The following is a 17,813-nucleotide window of genomic DNA, read 5'->3' as shown; positions in this document are numbered from 1 at the left end:
ATAGCGTACTGATGCAACTATTGTTAAGGGAAGGGAATGGTTTTTGCTTTCGTAAAGGTGACTACAGTGGTCTCACACAGTTTTTAAATTCCTTTCAGTGGGATCAACTGATGATGTTGCAAAGTCTAAATGGGAAATAATCATAGAAGCCATTAAGTTTTTTACAATTATGAGAAGTAAGTCTTTAGCAAAGGTTGTTGTTGTTATTTGGTTTTTTAGGAGCATTAGCAACTAAGGCCATATTGCTCCGGTGCGGTGGTCATTCCCTGACCTTTCCGCATGTTCCGTATTTGGTGGTGACGGGCTCGAACCCCGGTCTAATCAAGAAGGGTGTGCTACGCACTGCTGCTCCTTCCCACCTGGCTACGGAGGCGCCTTTTAGCAAAGGATGCAAAGAAAAACAGCAAACACTTCTTTACTTATGTAAACACCAGAAGGGGAAGATAAAATAGGTATTTTGTATCTGCATTCACACATGAGGAATTTTTCAGGGATGGGGATGCCAAAAATGTACCAAATTCTAAAAGGAAGCTGAATGATTTTGTAATAACTGAGAAGCAGAGGAGAAATTGTTGAAGTTAAACATTAAAAAAAAAAAAAAAAAAAAAAAAGAAAAAAGGCATCTGGGGTGGATGGGATCTATCCAATTATATTAAGTGAGGCAGTAAAGAGGGTAAACACACCCTTAACCTTAATTATGAGAGGATATTTCAATTCAGTGGAGGATAATATGGATTGGAAAAGTTCAAACGTATCCCCAATTCACAAAGGGGATCAAAGGGTGACACCAATAATTACAGACCTGTTAGCTTAACTTCTGTTCTAGGGAAAATAATGGAGTCACTGGTTAAAGAAGTAGTAATACCATTTAACAAATCAATGCTGAGACTGCAGTTACAGCACTGATTAATTAATGGAGCAGTCCTGCCTGACCATTTCATTGGATACTATGATGTAGTCACAAATGAACTAGATGCAAAAATTAATTTTGATATCATATACTTGGAGTTCAGGAAAGATTTTGATACTGTTGCACATAAAATATTGATGAAGGAAGGTATATCAAGCTCAATGTCTAAATTTGCAGTAATAGAAAGGTTGACAGGGTGGTTAATGACAATCAAGGTATGCTACAAAAAGATCTAGAAAATTTTTGCAGATGGGCTGAGAAATAGCAACTGAAGTTTAGCATTGACAATTGCAAGGTACTGTATATGGGTAGCAGTAATCCCACATTAACACATCAACTGTGTATACTATAACAGAGGATAGAGGATATAGAAAAAAAAAAAGAAAAAAAAAAAAACACACTGGGTTAACTGTGCAGTCAGATATGCAATTTCTGAACAATGAAGACATGCTGTCAGGACAGCTCATGGGGTTTTGTCAATGATATACAGGAACTTTTCTAGCAGGAATAAGGTGATTATCCTATTGTATAAGGCAATGGTTAGGCTGCATCTTGCGTACTGCATACAAGCCTGGAGACCTCATTTTAGGAAGGATGTGAATCTGCTTGAATGGGTGCAGAGCAGGGCAATGAGATTGGTAAGGGGAACAAAAGGGTGTTTTTACAAAGAATGGCTTCAGTTTTGCAACTTCCAGCATCTGGAGACTAGGCACCTGCAATGTGATTTCATTGAGATATTTAAGGCTTTGAATGGATTAAGCATGTCTGAATGGATTAAATTCAATGCTGACAGGATTCTTCCTCTTACTCAAACTACACACATACAGGGCACATAAATTCCAACCGAGGAAGGATGGTTGGTCGTAGAATAAATGTACAGAAGTTTGTCTTCAGCCAGCAGAAGGTTGATTGTTGGAACATGCTTCCACCTGCTGTTGTGGAGGCAGGTAGTTTGAATAAATTCAGACAAGCATGAGACAAAATATTGGCGGGAATGGACAGGCAATGTGGAAAGAGTTTTGAAGTGAAACTTCTTTAGGCAAACTCCAGGTAGTTTTCAGATGGGAGTAACTTGTGTTTGTGGACTGAAAAAAAAAAAAAAAAAAAAAAAAAATAATAAATAAATAATATGAAATCATTGTGGTTTTTTTCAGTGTAAATCTGTGCTTTATATCTTTACTTTTATAGTCTGCAGATAATATTCCTCCTATTTTTACCTATTAGAATTGAATATCAATTCATAAATATGATCACAATGACCGGCACTTACTATATATCGTACAGTGAACCAACTGTAAAGCAGGGGTCCACTGTAGAGCATTGTAAGGCATATAGAGCACATATATGTGCAATGCAACCACCTCATTTGAGTACAAAGGAGAGATCTAAGCTATTTCAACAGTGGAAGAAATTATAGCGTGTGATGGAGTTGAATAAAGAAGCCAGAGAGAGAAGGTTCATCCACATCTTCGGAGCCTTACATCTCCCTGGAAATGTTAGAAAGGAATTTGGAAGGAGTCATGGAAGTTGATACTGCAAATGAAAATGACGAAGAGTCCTCAAAGCCCAGTTGTAAATGAAAAGCAAAGATGCCAAAACCGACTGCCAGAAATACTCCATTAAATCATTCAACATGTAGCAGGCATAATAAACAGCAACAGGATTTCAAGAAATCCAAAGCATCCATGTACAGTTTAAATGTACATTCCTGGATAATGATTTCAGTTCAGTCTGTTCCTTGTGCGATCGGCTTTGGTTCAAGAATGACGTGAAGATTGTAGCAGCTCAAGATCACGCTCTTCTTCAAACAGCATATCCAAATGAGGATGTAAGTCAAATGTCAGCCTGTAACATCTCTCAAGAACAAAGTGATTCAGGCTCTAAGTCAAATGGTTTTAAATATCATCCGATGCCACAGCACTTTCTGAAACTAGATTTGGTAATGGAACATCTCATATCAATGATGCTCCCGTTCATTCAGATTCTTTGCCTGCAGCATTCATACAGTCAATACAGGATCCTCGGTCAAGTGATAAATGTTCACGTAAAGAAGTTTCACTTAACTTCTGCTATGCGTGCTCAGCCAACACAATTTTTTTTTTTCTTGCTGATGCTCTATAAGTTTGATTTCTTGCATAATTTCCCACTACTAATAAGTACTACCACTAATTTTCCTGTTTCATTTTATTACACCATGATGAACACCAAGTGGGTAGCAAGCATATTAAATGTATGCATGACAATTCACCACTATATCCAGGCATGTCATTTCCTGCTTTTCATTATTTGCTTTGTGAATGGCTACATTATTAAATTTATCATTCAACCTTTAGTTTTATCCACATATTCTGCTACCTTATATTGCATACACCTATACTGACGTGATATCATATAAACTTTATGTTGCAACTACTTTTGAATATTAGCAAGTTTGAAAGGGCTGTGATGGTAAACCAATGATGAAGTGCATAGGAAAATAAATTGGCACTCAGCCACTCACAACTAGGTTATGCTATAAAATCCTTTTTTCAAATAAGAAAAGTATTTTTTATTTGAAGGCAGATTGGTTTTATGGTCTATGAGTCAATGTCAAAGCCCACACTTATGTATCAGGCAACACAGCTGCAATCCCCAAGGCAAAATGCACTGGTCCCACAGGAGTAATGTCAGTGACTTTATTGTCGTGGAAATGAGAAATATATTGTGCAAGAGTGATAGGTGGTTTAGGACCAGGGTATGTCTGCCAGGGGCAAAAGTTGATGTTGCAGATCTTTTCAGGGCACAAAAGGTGATATTAAGAGTAGGAGATCTGCAGAATTACTTAATAATGCAATGTTGAAATTTGAAAGCATCTGCAAATTTGCCTAGACACAATAGGAGGGAGTATATGATAAGAGCCTTTTGAATCAATTCGGCTCTGAAGAGATTGTTGCAAGGTTCATGGGATAGAATTTTTCATAGCATGGTATTTGCTCATTAACAAGAGAAACTGCTTCTACAGGGACAAGATGCATGTAAATAGAAAGGGTGCAAGAATATTTACTGGTGCTATCGAGGCAGTGTTAGGCAGGTTTGAAAAATGATAGCTTGGGGAGATGCACATACTAATAGAGCAACAATAACTACATGCAGAGGTAAAAGTAATCCTTACACTGCTTCTATTGGAATGAGCAACAGCCTTGAAAGCAAGCTGCTAGGGATTTCAAGAACTGCTGGGAGTCTTCATGAAACAAATACAAGGGTTGTGTTAGGGTAACTAAGAGTAAAAACAGTGCATGTATACACCAATGTTAGGAGCATAGTAAATAAATTTGAAGTTGGTCAAGATAAGAAATGCAGACATTGTTGGGATTTCAGAGACATGGTGTCACTTAGATATAAGGGATGCAGAATTTGAATATGGGGAGTAGAATGTATACAGCAAGGACAGGAGGGATTATGCTCTTAGTTAAGAAGAACATAAAATCTAATGAAGTGCAATGTTGAGTCAGTTTGGTGTGAAAACTGTTAGCTTGGGGGGATACACAGACATAGATTAACAACAGCTACAGGCAAAGGTGAAAGTGATTCTTGTACTGCTTCTATTTAAATGTGCAGCAGCCTGGAAAGCAAGGTGTAGGGGATTTGAAGACCGGAAATGTGAAAAATGTATCACTAATTCACAATGGAGATCAAAGGGTAACACAAGTAATTACAGGCCTATAAACTTAACTTCTGTTCCAGGGAAAATTTTTAGCATTAGTAGAGGCATTTGATGCAAGAAAGCAAGCTTATGCAGCATCAGCCAAAAAAAAAAAAAAAAAAAAAACCACTTCCACTTCACCCCTCTGTTCGTTCAAAATACCTGTCCAGCTGAGCCTTAAACTTATTTAGGCTATCAACCTCCACCACAAGGGATGGAAGTCTGTTCCACCAACCAACCACCCGCTGGCTAAAGGCAAATTTCCACACATCTATCCTACATCTGTCTTTCCTCAATTTGAATTTATGCCCTCTCAGGTGATTTTTCTGAGCTAGAGGAAGAATTCCATCAGCATTGAGCATGCTTAAACCATTCAAGGCTTTATACACCTCTATCAGATCACCTTGCTGGTGCCTAGTCTCCAGACACTGTAATTTGCAAAACTTAAGCCTTTCTTCGTAAGAGCACCCCTTTGTTCCATTCACTAATCTTGTTGCCCTTCTCTGTACTCGTTCCAGCAGCTCTACATCCTTCTTGAAATGAGGCCTCCAGACCTGTATACAGTACTCTAGGTGTGGCCTGACCATCGCCTTATACAATGGAATAATCACCTCCTTATCCCTGCTGGAAAAATTCCTGTATATCATTGACAATACTCCATGAGCTACTCTTGCAGCCCGTCTGCACTGCTCAGAGAACTTCATATCTGCCTGCACAACCACCCCCAAGTCCCTTTCATTCTCTACCACTGTCAGTGTTGTACCACAGAGTTGATATGTTGCTCTGGGGTTGCTGTTTCCCATGTGTAGTACTTTACATTTGCCAATGTTAAACTTCATTTGCCACCTCTCAGCCCATCTGCTCAACCTTTCCAGATCCTGTTGCAGCAGTATAGTGTCAGTAGTGTCCTTGACAACCCTGCCAACCTTTGTATCGTCTGCAAACTTGGACATTAAGCCCGATATACCATCATCAATATCATTTATAAATACAGAAAACAATAATGGACCCAACACTGAGCCCTGAGGGACTCCACTAATAACATCAGTCCACGATGAGCAGTGTCCATTGATTACCACTCTCTGTCTTCTCCCCCTCAACCACCCCTTTATCCATAGCAGCAATTTGCCTCCAATGTCACACTGCTCCAATTTGTGTAGCAGTCTTCCATGTGCAACAGTATCAAAAGCCTTTCTAAGATCCAAGTATATAATATCAAAGTTATTCCCTGCATCCAGTTCTTTTGTGACTGCATCATAGTATCCAATCAAGTTGGTCAGGCAAGACTTCCCCTTAACAAAACCATGCTGTGTCTGAGCTATAACTGAAGTCTTGTCTAAATGATCCTGCAGTGCTTCTTTAACCAGTGCCTCCATTAATTTTCCTGGAACAGAAGTTAAGCTCACAGGTCTATAATTACTTGTGTCAGCCTTTGATCCTCCTTTGTGAATTGGGGTCACATTTGCACATTTCGAGTTTTTGGGTACCTCCCCTGAGTCCAAGGAAGCTCTCATAATTATGGCTAAGGGTTTGCTTACTTCCTTTGCTGCCTCCTTTAATATAACTGGATAGATCCCATCCACCCCGGGTGCCTTTCTTGTGTTTATCTTCAAAAGTTTCTCCTCCACTTTACTCCCAGTTATTTCAAGATTCTGTAGCTTACTGCTAGAGTTGAATACACCTCTGGCATTGCCCTCGCTGAATAACTCCTCATGTGTGAATGTCGATGCAAAAATATTCATTTAGTTTGTTAGCTACCTGAGCAGGATCATCAACACTTGACCCATCAATATCAAGTGGACCAATCTGATTCATCCCCTTCCTTCTAGAGTTTACATAAGTAAAGAACTCTTTGCTGTTTTTCTTTGCATCCCTTGCCAAGGATTTCTCGTAATCTGCCTTCGCCTGCCTAACCTCCTTTGTAACTTGGTTGCATATCAACTTGTATCTATCATAGGCTTCTGTGTCATGTGTTAATTTGTATGTATCCCATGCATTTTTCTTCTCTGCCATATGCCTCATTAGTTCATCTGACATCCATTTTGGCCTAAACCTTGAACAATATTTCTTAGTTGGTATGTAAAGCCTAGTAGCTTCCAAGATAAGTTCTTTGAATGCTTCCCATTTTGAATTTGCTGTTGGTAACATCATCAGCTGGTCCCACTGTATAGAATTTAAATACTGTCTCAGTCCATCGTAGTCGCCTTTACGGAAGCAATAACCCTTCCCTTTACCCCTAATGGTAGTTACCTCTTTGAGTAAATCCCACTTCAGCACACTGTGATCACTGCCACCTAGTGGTTCATTTATCTGCAGATTCTTAATGCATGAAGAATCACTGCTGATAATCAAATCAAGAGTATTACTCCCTCTAGTTGCCTCCCGAACATGCTGATGTAGAAAACAATCATCCAATAAATCCACAAAAGCCCTGCTAGTGTGTGAGTAACCAGCCCCCAAAATCCAGTCAATATCTGGGAAATTAAAATCTCCCATTATAAGACACTCTGATTTACTGGCCCACTCTATTTCCCTGTACAGTTCCTTATTATACTCATCAGAGTCATTAGGCCTATAGCACACTCCTACTCTCAAAATAATGGAGTCACTGATTAAAGAAGGACACTGCTCGACAAAATTAACAGAACACAGTGTAACTGTGCGACTTGCAATGAAGCAGGACAAAATTTGGTATTGTGGTGTACCATAGAATTATGATGAAATGACGAGACATCGAGAAACTTCGGACAGGTATAAGGGACATTTATTTATAGGAGTTATATAAGAATTACTAAAAAGGTCCCATTAGTGAAGTCAATACAAGATGCTTGAAAATATGGTCACATGACATCAGTATAGCGTATGATCCCCTCCAACAGCTAAACATGCCTGACTGAAGTGAACCATGCTAGACATAAGGGTGTCTATAAGATTCTGTGGCAACAAATCCCATTCTTCCACCAGTGCAGACCTTAGCTCACTACGTAAACAAGGAGTTGGCTGTCAGTGTGCAATGCAATGCCCAAGGGCATCCCACACATGTTCAATCAGATTTAAGTTTGGTGATCATACTGGCCACAGCAGTCATTAGATATCTTCAGTTTCAAGATATTCCCCCACCACTTGCACTCTATGTGCAGTGGCGTTGTCGTGCATGAAAAGAAAATCTGGGCCAACTGTACCCCTAAATAAGTCGCACACCAAGGATCTTTTTTCGGTACCTATGTGCAATTACAGTATCCCAATCAAAAACACGGAGAGGGGTGTGGCTATTGATCATTATTCTGCCCCACATGAGAACACCATCTCCCCGTAAGTGTCCCTTTCTCTGATGTTGGAGAGATGACATGTTCCTATTGAAGTAATATCTAAAATCAGTTTTTAGATTAAAACAGGAATCACAGGGCCCAGGCACAAGCACAGGGCCCATAATTTGAAGGGGGGGGGGGAGCCACAAGTGGTAATGGACACAGCCAAACTCGGCAATATCCAGTAGTGTAACAATGAGAATGGGTGCTTCTGTTCCTTATAAAATATACTTAAAAACTGTAATCCGTAAAAAAAAAAAAAAAAAAAGGATTAATACACTGTTATTTGCAGATGATCAAGTAATTATTCAAGATAGTGAAAATAATTTACAAAGAGCAGTATTTAAATTAAACCAAATAACAGAAGAATATAAAGTTAAAATATCAACAATAAAAACTAGAACAATGGCTTTTAAGGGGAAAAATACAGTGAGAACAAAAATAGTTATAGACAAAATATTAGAACAAGTAAAACATTTTAAATATCTAGGATGTGATATAACATATGTCGAAGAAGATATGACCCAGAAATTGGAAAAATTTCAAAATATATGTGGAACAATAAAAAGAACTCTGGCTAAGAAAAGAAACAATTGAAATTTTACAAAGTAATGGCAATACCAACACTTCTTTATGGTTCTGAAACACGGATAGAATACAAGCTGCAGAAATGAAATTTTTAAGATATGTTAAAGGATGTACAAAATTAGATAAAAAAACCAAACATAAATATTAGAAATGAATTAAAGATTCACTCAATTAATGAAAAAAATTATAAAATATAGACAAAGATGGAAAGAACATGTAGAAAGAATGGAAGATAATAGATTCCCTAAATTAGCTTACACATATAGAGCAAAAGGAAAAAAAGCCAGAGGAAGACCGAAGAAAAGATGGGCAGACTTCTTTGAGATCGGAACAGGTGGATCGCCTAATCCATGAAGGAAGAGACAAGACAAGACAAACTGTAATGTAGCTTCTAGTCAAATGCATGTGCCACCGACATGTTCAGATTTGTATATATTTCCTTACAAATACATGCAGATTTATTTGCTTTACATTTTTATGTTGATTGTGTAATACTAATTTTCAGAGGGCCCTATGCCCTATTTTTTACTATTAAAGTAGGGCGTTTAATAATAAACATTTTTACAGAGGCCACAAAAAATACTTTTGCTTAGGGCCCACATATCCTCAAGTTAGGCCCCGACTCATCAGAGAGCAGAACTGTACCCCATTTGCCAGGGCTGCAAGTCACATGTTCGTGGCACCAGTTTCGACGAGATCTGCAGTGGTTTGGGATTAATGGGACTAAAACCACTGCTTTCCTTGCAGAGAGTTGACTTGAATTGAGCCTTCTTAACACAGTCCGGTTGGAAATGCTTTCACCTGTGGTCACAGAAACCTTAAGAGACAGTTGATGACAGGACATCATAAAGTTCCTGTCTTGCTGTTAGACTCAGACAGCAGTCTGTCCTGGTTGACATAGCCCTCGTGTGACTTTGGCCAATTCTTCTCGTAATGGTTGCTATCTTCTGAAATTGCTTACATAGTGCTGAGACGACACTGCATGACACATTAACCCAACATGCCACTGCGATTGACTTGAAATCATCCAACGGCCCACCATCTCAAAGATAATGAATTGCCATCCTGAGTACTGAAGATGTGGGTACCCCACTGAGCAAGCCCAAAAAACAGGAATGAAGTGATGTGGTTACAACCTGTGTTTTTAATGATGTGAATTATTTGTGTGGCTCTGTAAGGCGCTAGATCGATTTCTATTAGATAACCAAAATTTGCCTGCCAGGATGCCTATTATATCAAATATTTGCCTTTGGTGACACTGTTCACAATAAAATATCACAAAGAACATTTTTTTTTCAGTTTTGTTGAGCAGTGTAATGTAGGATCATCTAGATAGGACTACAGTTATACTTCAGTCTCAGCATGGGTTTGTTAAAAGGAAATCTTGTCTAATCAATCTGATTGGACACTGATGCAATTGCAAAGGAACTGGATGAAAAAAATTGATATCATATACTTGGACTTCAGGAAAGCTTTTGATACTGTTGCATATAAAAGACCAATGTGGCATTAAGGGCAAGCTACTGCTATGGATAAAGAGATGGTTGAATGTGAAAAGACAGAGTAGTCATTAATGAACACTGCTGCTCACAGACTAATGTTATTACTAATGTGATTAGTGGAGTACACAGGGTTTAGTGCTGGGCCATTGTTTTCAATATTTATCAATGATATTGATGAAGATATATCAAGTTTAATGTCTAAGTCTGCAGATGATACAAAGGTTGGGAGGGTGGTTAATGCCAGTAATGACTGTATTCTACTGCAACAAGATCTATAAAAATTGGGCAGATGGGCTGAGAAATGGCAACTTAAGGTTAATATTGACAAATGCAAAGTACTGCATATGGGTAGCAGTAATCCCAGAATAATGCACCAATTGTGTGGTACTACACTCAGAATAGTGGAAAATGAAAAAGACTTGCTAGCAAAATTCTGGTATGTCAATGACATACAGAATTTTGCTAGCGGGGATAAGGGAAGTAATTATCCCATTATAAATTATCCCATTATATAAGGCAATGGTCAAGCCACATCTTTCGTAATGTATACAGCTCTGGAGGCCTAATTTTAGGAAGGATGAGGAGCTGCTGGAACAAGTACAGAGAAGGGCAACAAGACTGGTGAGGGGAACAAAGGGGTACTCTTACCAAGAAAAGCTTCAGTTCTGCAAACTGCAGCATCTGGAGACTAGTCACTTGCAAGGTGACCTGAGCGAGGTTTTTTAAGGCTTGAATGGATTAAGCAAGCTGAATGCTGATGGGGTTTTTCCTCTCACTCAGACTATACAGGGTGATTCACTACCAGTGCGACAAACTTGCAGGAGGTGTAGGGGCCACAAAGACGAATCATAATCACATAGTATTGCAGGGTCAGAAATGCCTTCATCACGCGGTAGAGGACGTTGAACGGGAGGTCGCGTGAACAGCAATCCCACTGGAAGTCAGCATTTGCGAACCGGTTCCCAAGGCAGTAGGATGGACGAGTATTCAAATGTTGAACTGGCTGACATGCACCTCGCATATTGAGCTGCGGACTGTAACGGGCGCGCCGCTCTGCGCTTGTACCAGGAACGTTTCACGCACAGGCGTGCTCTTCATCATACGATTTTCGCACGTGTGCACAGATGGTTACGTGAGACTGGTTGTTTCACGAGAGGTACCATGAATCGAGAGCGAACGATGAGGACGCCAGACAATGAGGAGAATGTCCTATGTCTTGCAAAAGGCAATCAGAGTACTCGAGCGATAGGCCAACGATTGGGTATTTCCCAATCCACTGTATGGAGGATACTGTCAACAAACCAAATGAGTTCATACCATCTGCAACGCGTCCAATCATTGGAGCCTGTGGATTATCCACTCCGGAGGACTTTTGCTACTTGGTTTCTTCAACAGAAACGGTTTTGCAAATGCTGACTTCCAGCAGGTTCGCTGTTCACGCGACCTCCCGTTCAACATCCTCTACCGCATGACGAAGGCATTTCAGACCCTGCAATACTATGTGATTCCGATTCGTCTTTGTGCCCCCTACACCTCCTGCAAGTTTGTCGCACCGGTAGTGAATCACCCTGTATAATGAAGGGGCATACATTCAAATTGAGAAAAGATGGTTACAGAATAGATGTGCAGAAGTTTGCCTTTAGCCAATGGGTGGTCAACTGCTGAAACAAAATTTTATCCATTGCTGTATAAGCAGATAGCTTGAATAAATTCAAGGAAGGACTAGACAAACTATTGGAGGGGATGAACAAGTGAAGTGGGAAGGGTTTTTTTTTTAAACTTTTTATAATATTGGTTAAGACTATTTACTAATTTTAATCTCTTTTTTTTTAAACAACATTGCAAAAACTATCTTCATTTTTTTTTCCAGCTCTCATTTGTCGCATGCAGGTTGGAAGAGGTTTGCCATTTTGATATAGGGTGTTCTTGCATTATTTAGTATCACTTGACAAACTAGAAAAGAACTTGCAATTGTGCACAAAGACATCTCACACTGGAATTTCAGGGGTATTCTTAGCAGTGGAAGGAGAAGCATTTACTCAGTTATGTACAGAAAAAGTAAACATTCTCACACTACTTATTCATAACATACCTACTTGGCCAATTCCTTTTATGTATGCCATGCCCCCACCCCATTATTTTCTGAATGGTCAGGTTATAATAACTTCGAATTTCAAAGTAGTGTTTGTGTACATCATATATGGGTAAGCTAATCTCCACCTTCAAATCAGTGATTCACAAAACTTTATCCCCCCCACCACAAAAGAATTAGATTAGCCATCACTACAGAAATAAGTCACTCATTTAAAGTTAAATGGGCTAAACATTATTCTGTTGGTTAAATGTCTTTATTATACAGCTTCCTCTATATTATTTCCCCCCACCATTTTTCTATAATATCAAGTAGTAAGGTTGTGATTGTAGCTAATGGTTGGCCTTGATCCAATATCCCACCTTATATTAGAAACCTTATTCATAAAAGAACTGTTTCACATTGCTTATTTATCATTTTATTTTGCATTCAGCTAATTGTAGTTAACTGCTACATAAGATTTCAGAAGACACTTTTACAATTACATTCATTATTCAGATTATTGGTTGCTATTTTCTTAACCTACTGATATCTTGTCAGTGGTTAATCTTATCACCTTGTAAGTCCCAAACCCCTATTTACTGGATTGGTACAATTAGATTACCCCACCAATCTCAGTAGCATTATTTATAATAATACAGTTTATTTATAGATAATAACCAATTTGTAATAGAAATATTATACAAACTATCATATAAGTTTATGAAGCAATTTTGTTTTAAATTAATAATTATTCCTTCATTACAGATAATGTGTTATTCAATTCCAACTCAAATGTGAATTCAATATTTGAATAAAAATTATTTGCATACTGTGACAGCTCATCTCACAGTATGTATATAACTATGCACAAGGGGAAGTTATCCATGAGTAGCACTGCTAAAACTTTCTCATTGTGATTACAAACTGAAGTGGGCAAGTTTGTGTATAAGAGGCAATGATACACAGCAACAGCCCAGTTGGCAAACTGCAAAATTCAATCTGTTCAGGGTTGTTTAAGACTAAACTTCTGACATTTCCCATAGTTATTTTAAATCTTTTTGAAGTTTCAAGAAATTGCTAAGTAATGGCTGATTTTTTGAAAGTAATACTTTGGTTCAGACTACTATGGCTAAAAGACCGAACTTTGCTTTAACTGGTATTTTGTACAAATCCATCTTATTCATATCGAGTAACCGGTAAGTCTAAGTAACACTTATAATGTCCCTCTTACTTGTTAATTTTTATATATCAAAATCGAACATTTTGTGAACTGCATGCAAAGTTTCAACAATAGCCAATGTACTATTTTGTTCCTATTGACCAAATGAAAGAAGCTGAAACAAAGAAGTCGTGAGAAAATACTATAAAACTAACGGAAACTTCTTAAATGAATGGGATATGTGAGACACAAGGTATTAGTTTATTATCTAATTACTGTCAGGCCAATCCCCACAGAGAGAAGCTTTAAGATTATGTAAATAAACTGGAATGCTTTTACGCTACCTTTAAAAGCAGCTGATTAATCACAAATTTAATAAATACGGTTTTTTTTAAACCTTAATGAAAAGGATACTTAACACAAGCATTTTAGTTTGATAGTCGAACGCAACAACTTCCCCTTCGTAGTCTTGATTGTGACATGTCTTGCAACTTACTACTGTTCCAACACTAAAAAATTCTTCACCATCATCCGCCATACTACCTTTCATTTTTATACTGATTCCGCACCAAATGATTGTTAGTTGATAACTAAGCTATACACAATTAACGTCTAAAGTTAGAAATAAATATATATTAATATTTGATTTTTAATTTAAATTCGAAACGTTTGCCACTATACGTAAAATATCTAACAGACTCGTTACTTTCGAACAGAACGAGGCACGCAGTAACTGGCACACAAAATGGTGATGCGAAATTTAATTGACAGAATATTGTACTAGTAGAACGAAATGTGTATAATATATTGCTAATTTAATTAATTTAAAGTGCCAAATACTAAACTTTTCAGTAACCAAAATATAAGCAACTTTTTATAGGTTTTTTTAAATGTCGCATAGTAACATTTTAAGCCCACGATTATGAGGGGGGGAGGAGATCTTGAATGAATCCCGGGGGGGGGGGAAACTGGGAAATTTTTTTTTTATTATTACCGTAATACAATCATTAAATAAATAAAAATAATGTAGGTTTGCAGAATTATGATTTTACAGGAAGTTTCGAAAGTGTGCACAGTTGGTCTATAATGAGAAAACAATTATTCATCTCAAAATGTATTTGTATTATATTTATTACATATAAACAGTTTCTTTCAGCGAGAGTACTACCACTAAGGTAACACCAAGAAGCGTAGCTATCTTCCTAAAAAACAAGAATATAAAAAAAAATAATCCATTGAAAATAAAACGATTACACTTCACGTTAAATGTTACCATTCAAATATAATGGTAGCATTCAAATTTGTGATTATAAGAATTCAAGAATTCAGAACTCAATTCAATTATAAGAATTCAAATGGATTCTTATAATCACAAATTAGGTGATATATTAATTTAATTGTGTTATTATTATTATTAGCTATATGGTGGCATGAAGCCTGGGGCTTATGCTGCACCAGGCAAAAAAAAAAAAAAATCTGAATTATCCCAAAAGGGAGAGTGTCAGAAGTAGAAGCGAATCACCAAGAAAGTTGTATCTTTTAAATGAAAATTTCTAGTTTGGTTTCAGGTAAATTTGAGAAAATACCAGCTCGTTTTTGTTTTTTTTTTCCACCTCGTGGGCAGTATACACGCTCTGGTTTGCGTTGCCTAATCGGAAATTTCATATTTATTGTCTGGAGAAGATTGATAAATGTCCTAAGCAGGATATCATCATTCTTCTCTCTCTCTTGGTGATTCCCTTTTGCTTCTGTCTCTCTCTCTCTGGGTAAATCGAGATTTTTCTCTTTTTTTTTTTGCTTGTGCACAAAAAGCCTCAGGCTTTCTTTGCACCATATAGCTAATAATAATAATGTGGAAAAAACCACATGGACTGACCTAACTGTGGACCAATTTTAAAAGAAAAAAATTTAAAATATTAATAGCAGAGAGCCAGTAATAATAACGCTGGTTTAATTACACACCCGTAGTGTGTAAACATCACTGATGTTACTGCGACAAGATACACTACAGCCATGAAGGAAAGCGCTTCGGTCAGAAACAATTTTCAGATAGCTTGTGGCATCAAAATGTTCTCCATTGGTATCAAGGGGTCAGCCCAATTGCAGCATGACAACACTTTCCACACTATTACTGGTCACAAATATTACATACAAAAAAATTCGGCTCCAGCATTCTGCTGTAACCTATAGTCAAGAATATCATGCATTATTCAACCAAAAAACATTTATCGAGAATACCTAAGACAGCAAAAACTGCCACCTGCGGCCATATCGGAAGGCAGGATTGAGGAATTTAAAATAAATTTTGAGACAACTAACACCACGAGGAGTCTGTTTTCTAGTTCGATTTGCATGGTAAAAAGCCCGAATTTTCGGGAAGAAAAAAACAAACAATAAAAAAACCTACACCTCAACTTGAGACCAGATAGCTGTACTCTGGACTGTAGACTCTGAACTGTAGATAACTGTATACTGCTAGTCATTTTTCTAGTTTTCCCTCACTGAAGAAGTTACACCACCGCTGCAATCCCCGTCACAAAATCGGCACATATTTCCTGCAGTAACACCCGTAGTGTGTAAACATCACTGATGTTACTGCGACAAGATACACTACAGCCATGAAGGAAAGCGCTTCGGTCAGAAACAATTTTCAGATAGCTTGTGGCATCAAAATGTTCTCCATTGGTATCAAGGGGTCAGCCCAATTGCAGCATGACAACACTTTCCACACTATTACAGGTCTGCCAGAAGCCTAATGGATCCATGGGGTCACGTTATTTTCGCCATGTTCTAGTCCTCATGAGCGTGAAACAGGAAAGCTCTTCTTGGATTCGTTCGAAGTGCAACATTTTCCAAACCTCCGCTGTCCAGCCTTGGTGTTCCTCAGCCAATGTAACTGTACTTTTTCTCTCTCTTTTTTTTACTGACAGGAGTGAAACCTGGTCCAGTCGTCAGCTACAATACCCATCCATCGTACGGCGAGTTTTGCGTTTTGAAACGCCTCTTTGGTTACCACTGTTGTACTGGTTACTCTTTCACTGGCTGTGGCCTTTTTGCGATCTTGCACAAGTTTTGAAAAGCTTCTGATGGCCTGTAGCATCAATAAGCAGTTTCCAATCACAGTATCAGGACTGACTGATGTTATTGGCCCAATCTTGATACATCAAGGACACACCAGTCTGTGAAAACCCAAGCAGGATGGCAGTTTATGAGAACTCCGAGAGTGTGGCATTAGCTACCATGTTATTTTAACAATCTTTCTCTTTCTCGCACTGAATTTCACGCATAAAACAACCCTACATATCCGCCCACTACACATTTTATATCGCAAGGGGCGAACACATCATGATATTATTGGAATGCACTGTTTCATGAAAAGGACAGTTGTCTTATAAAGTGGATAATCCGTGTCTGTACATTATGTTGCGTATTAGAAACCAGCATTCTGGTGTGTTCTGGTCCATTTTTAGCCCTCTAACCCTCGCGTGTAGCACAGTTGGTATGATCACCGTCATCCCCATAGTGAAAAAGACCCGGGTTTCAATCCGGTCAATGACGCGAGGAAATTTTGTCTTTTCCACAATGTGGCTACGTTTGTCATGCTACCATTTAACATGTTTGCTGCCGCTTGATGCACATAAATAAGACCGATGTTAGCTGAGTGTTCAGGCGCGAGGTCAGTCCACATCATGTGGACTGACGTGTGTATATCAAAGAGTGTATACATGTGGACCACATGTATACACGCTTTGAGTTACCTCAGTTCAAAACCGCATTACTGTTAAATACGGTGCATTTTCTTGTATTCTATATATCTTGTGAACTCCTCTACCCGTGTGGTCTCCCTGGAGTATAAACAGAAAATTATTTTTAGTTATATACCGGCCCAGGTAATTTTTCATCCAACTAGATGAAAATCGCTTGATTTTATCGACCATTTACTTCCGAATTGCAGGAAGAAAAACCAAATCAACCACCCTTCTCCAGAGACTGAGTAATTTGGGACTCGAATTTTTCATCCCCAAACAGGAAAACCAACAACGAAATATACAGTATACAATTTACAGATGAAATATACTGATGCCTTATTAATTTGTGTAAATTCTAAAAGAACACAATCAGGTCAAGGCTGGTCCAAAAAGTCAGGAACCTGTATGGAAGAATTAATTAGGAGTAAAAGTGACAGCAAGGATTCTACTTGCATGGATTTTGGGGCTCCTCAAATTGTGAGTCTCACGTAGGGCTCAGTTGTTTCTATTGTAGAGTTTTAGGCGCATCAGAACCTTAGACCATACTACGCCGTAAATACCATGTCTGTAAAACTCCAGTTTCTTGCAGAAAAATCTATGCTATGATCTCTACCATGTTAAATAGAGATGGCAGCATGAATCCTCAGCTACGATCTTAATTATATGCATCAAGCGGCAGCAAACATGTTAAATGGTAGAGAAGATCATTTGAAAAACTGGATAATCAGTCTATCAGAAAACATGATTATGTTCTTGACAATCTGGTTTGGTGTTATCGCTGTGTCAGTGGCGAGGGATCCGCACAGCTAGGAAAAATTGTTAGTTGAGCGTATGAACCGAA

General features: G+C 38.2%; 1 protein-coding gene across 2 annotated transcripts in view; it reads right to left on the bottom strand.

The window, feature by feature from the left end:
• LOC150079428 (protein LSM12-like) overlaps window positions 1-13,847 on the bottom strand; it is a 70,081-nt gene extending 56,234 nt beyond the window's left edge. The window contains exon 1 of one of the 2 annotated variants that reach the window (XM_090382788.1): window positions 13,638-13,847. In XM_090382788.1, coding sequence (XP_090238914.1) covers window positions 13,638-13,773 — 136 coding nt within the window. In that variant the 5' untranslated portion in view covers window positions 13,774-13,847. The remainder of the gene's footprint in view (window positions 1-13,637) is intronic. The other variant, XM_090382789.1, reaches the window with a different exon arrangement.
• Window positions 13,848-17,813: the final 3,966 nt, after the last annotated feature.

Source organism: Mastigoproctus giganteus, chromosome 10 (assembly GCF_048544385.1).
Source record: "Mastigoproctus giganteus isolate SK-2022 chromosome 10, ASM4854438v1, whole genome shotgun sequence".
NCBI classification, from domain to species: domain Eukaryota; kingdom Metazoa; phylum Arthropoda; class Arachnida; order Uropygi; family Thelyphonidae; genus Mastigoproctus; species Mastigoproctus giganteus.
Note: the sequence above shows the minus strand (reverse complement) of the source record. Positions and strands in the feature narration are given on the sequence as shown.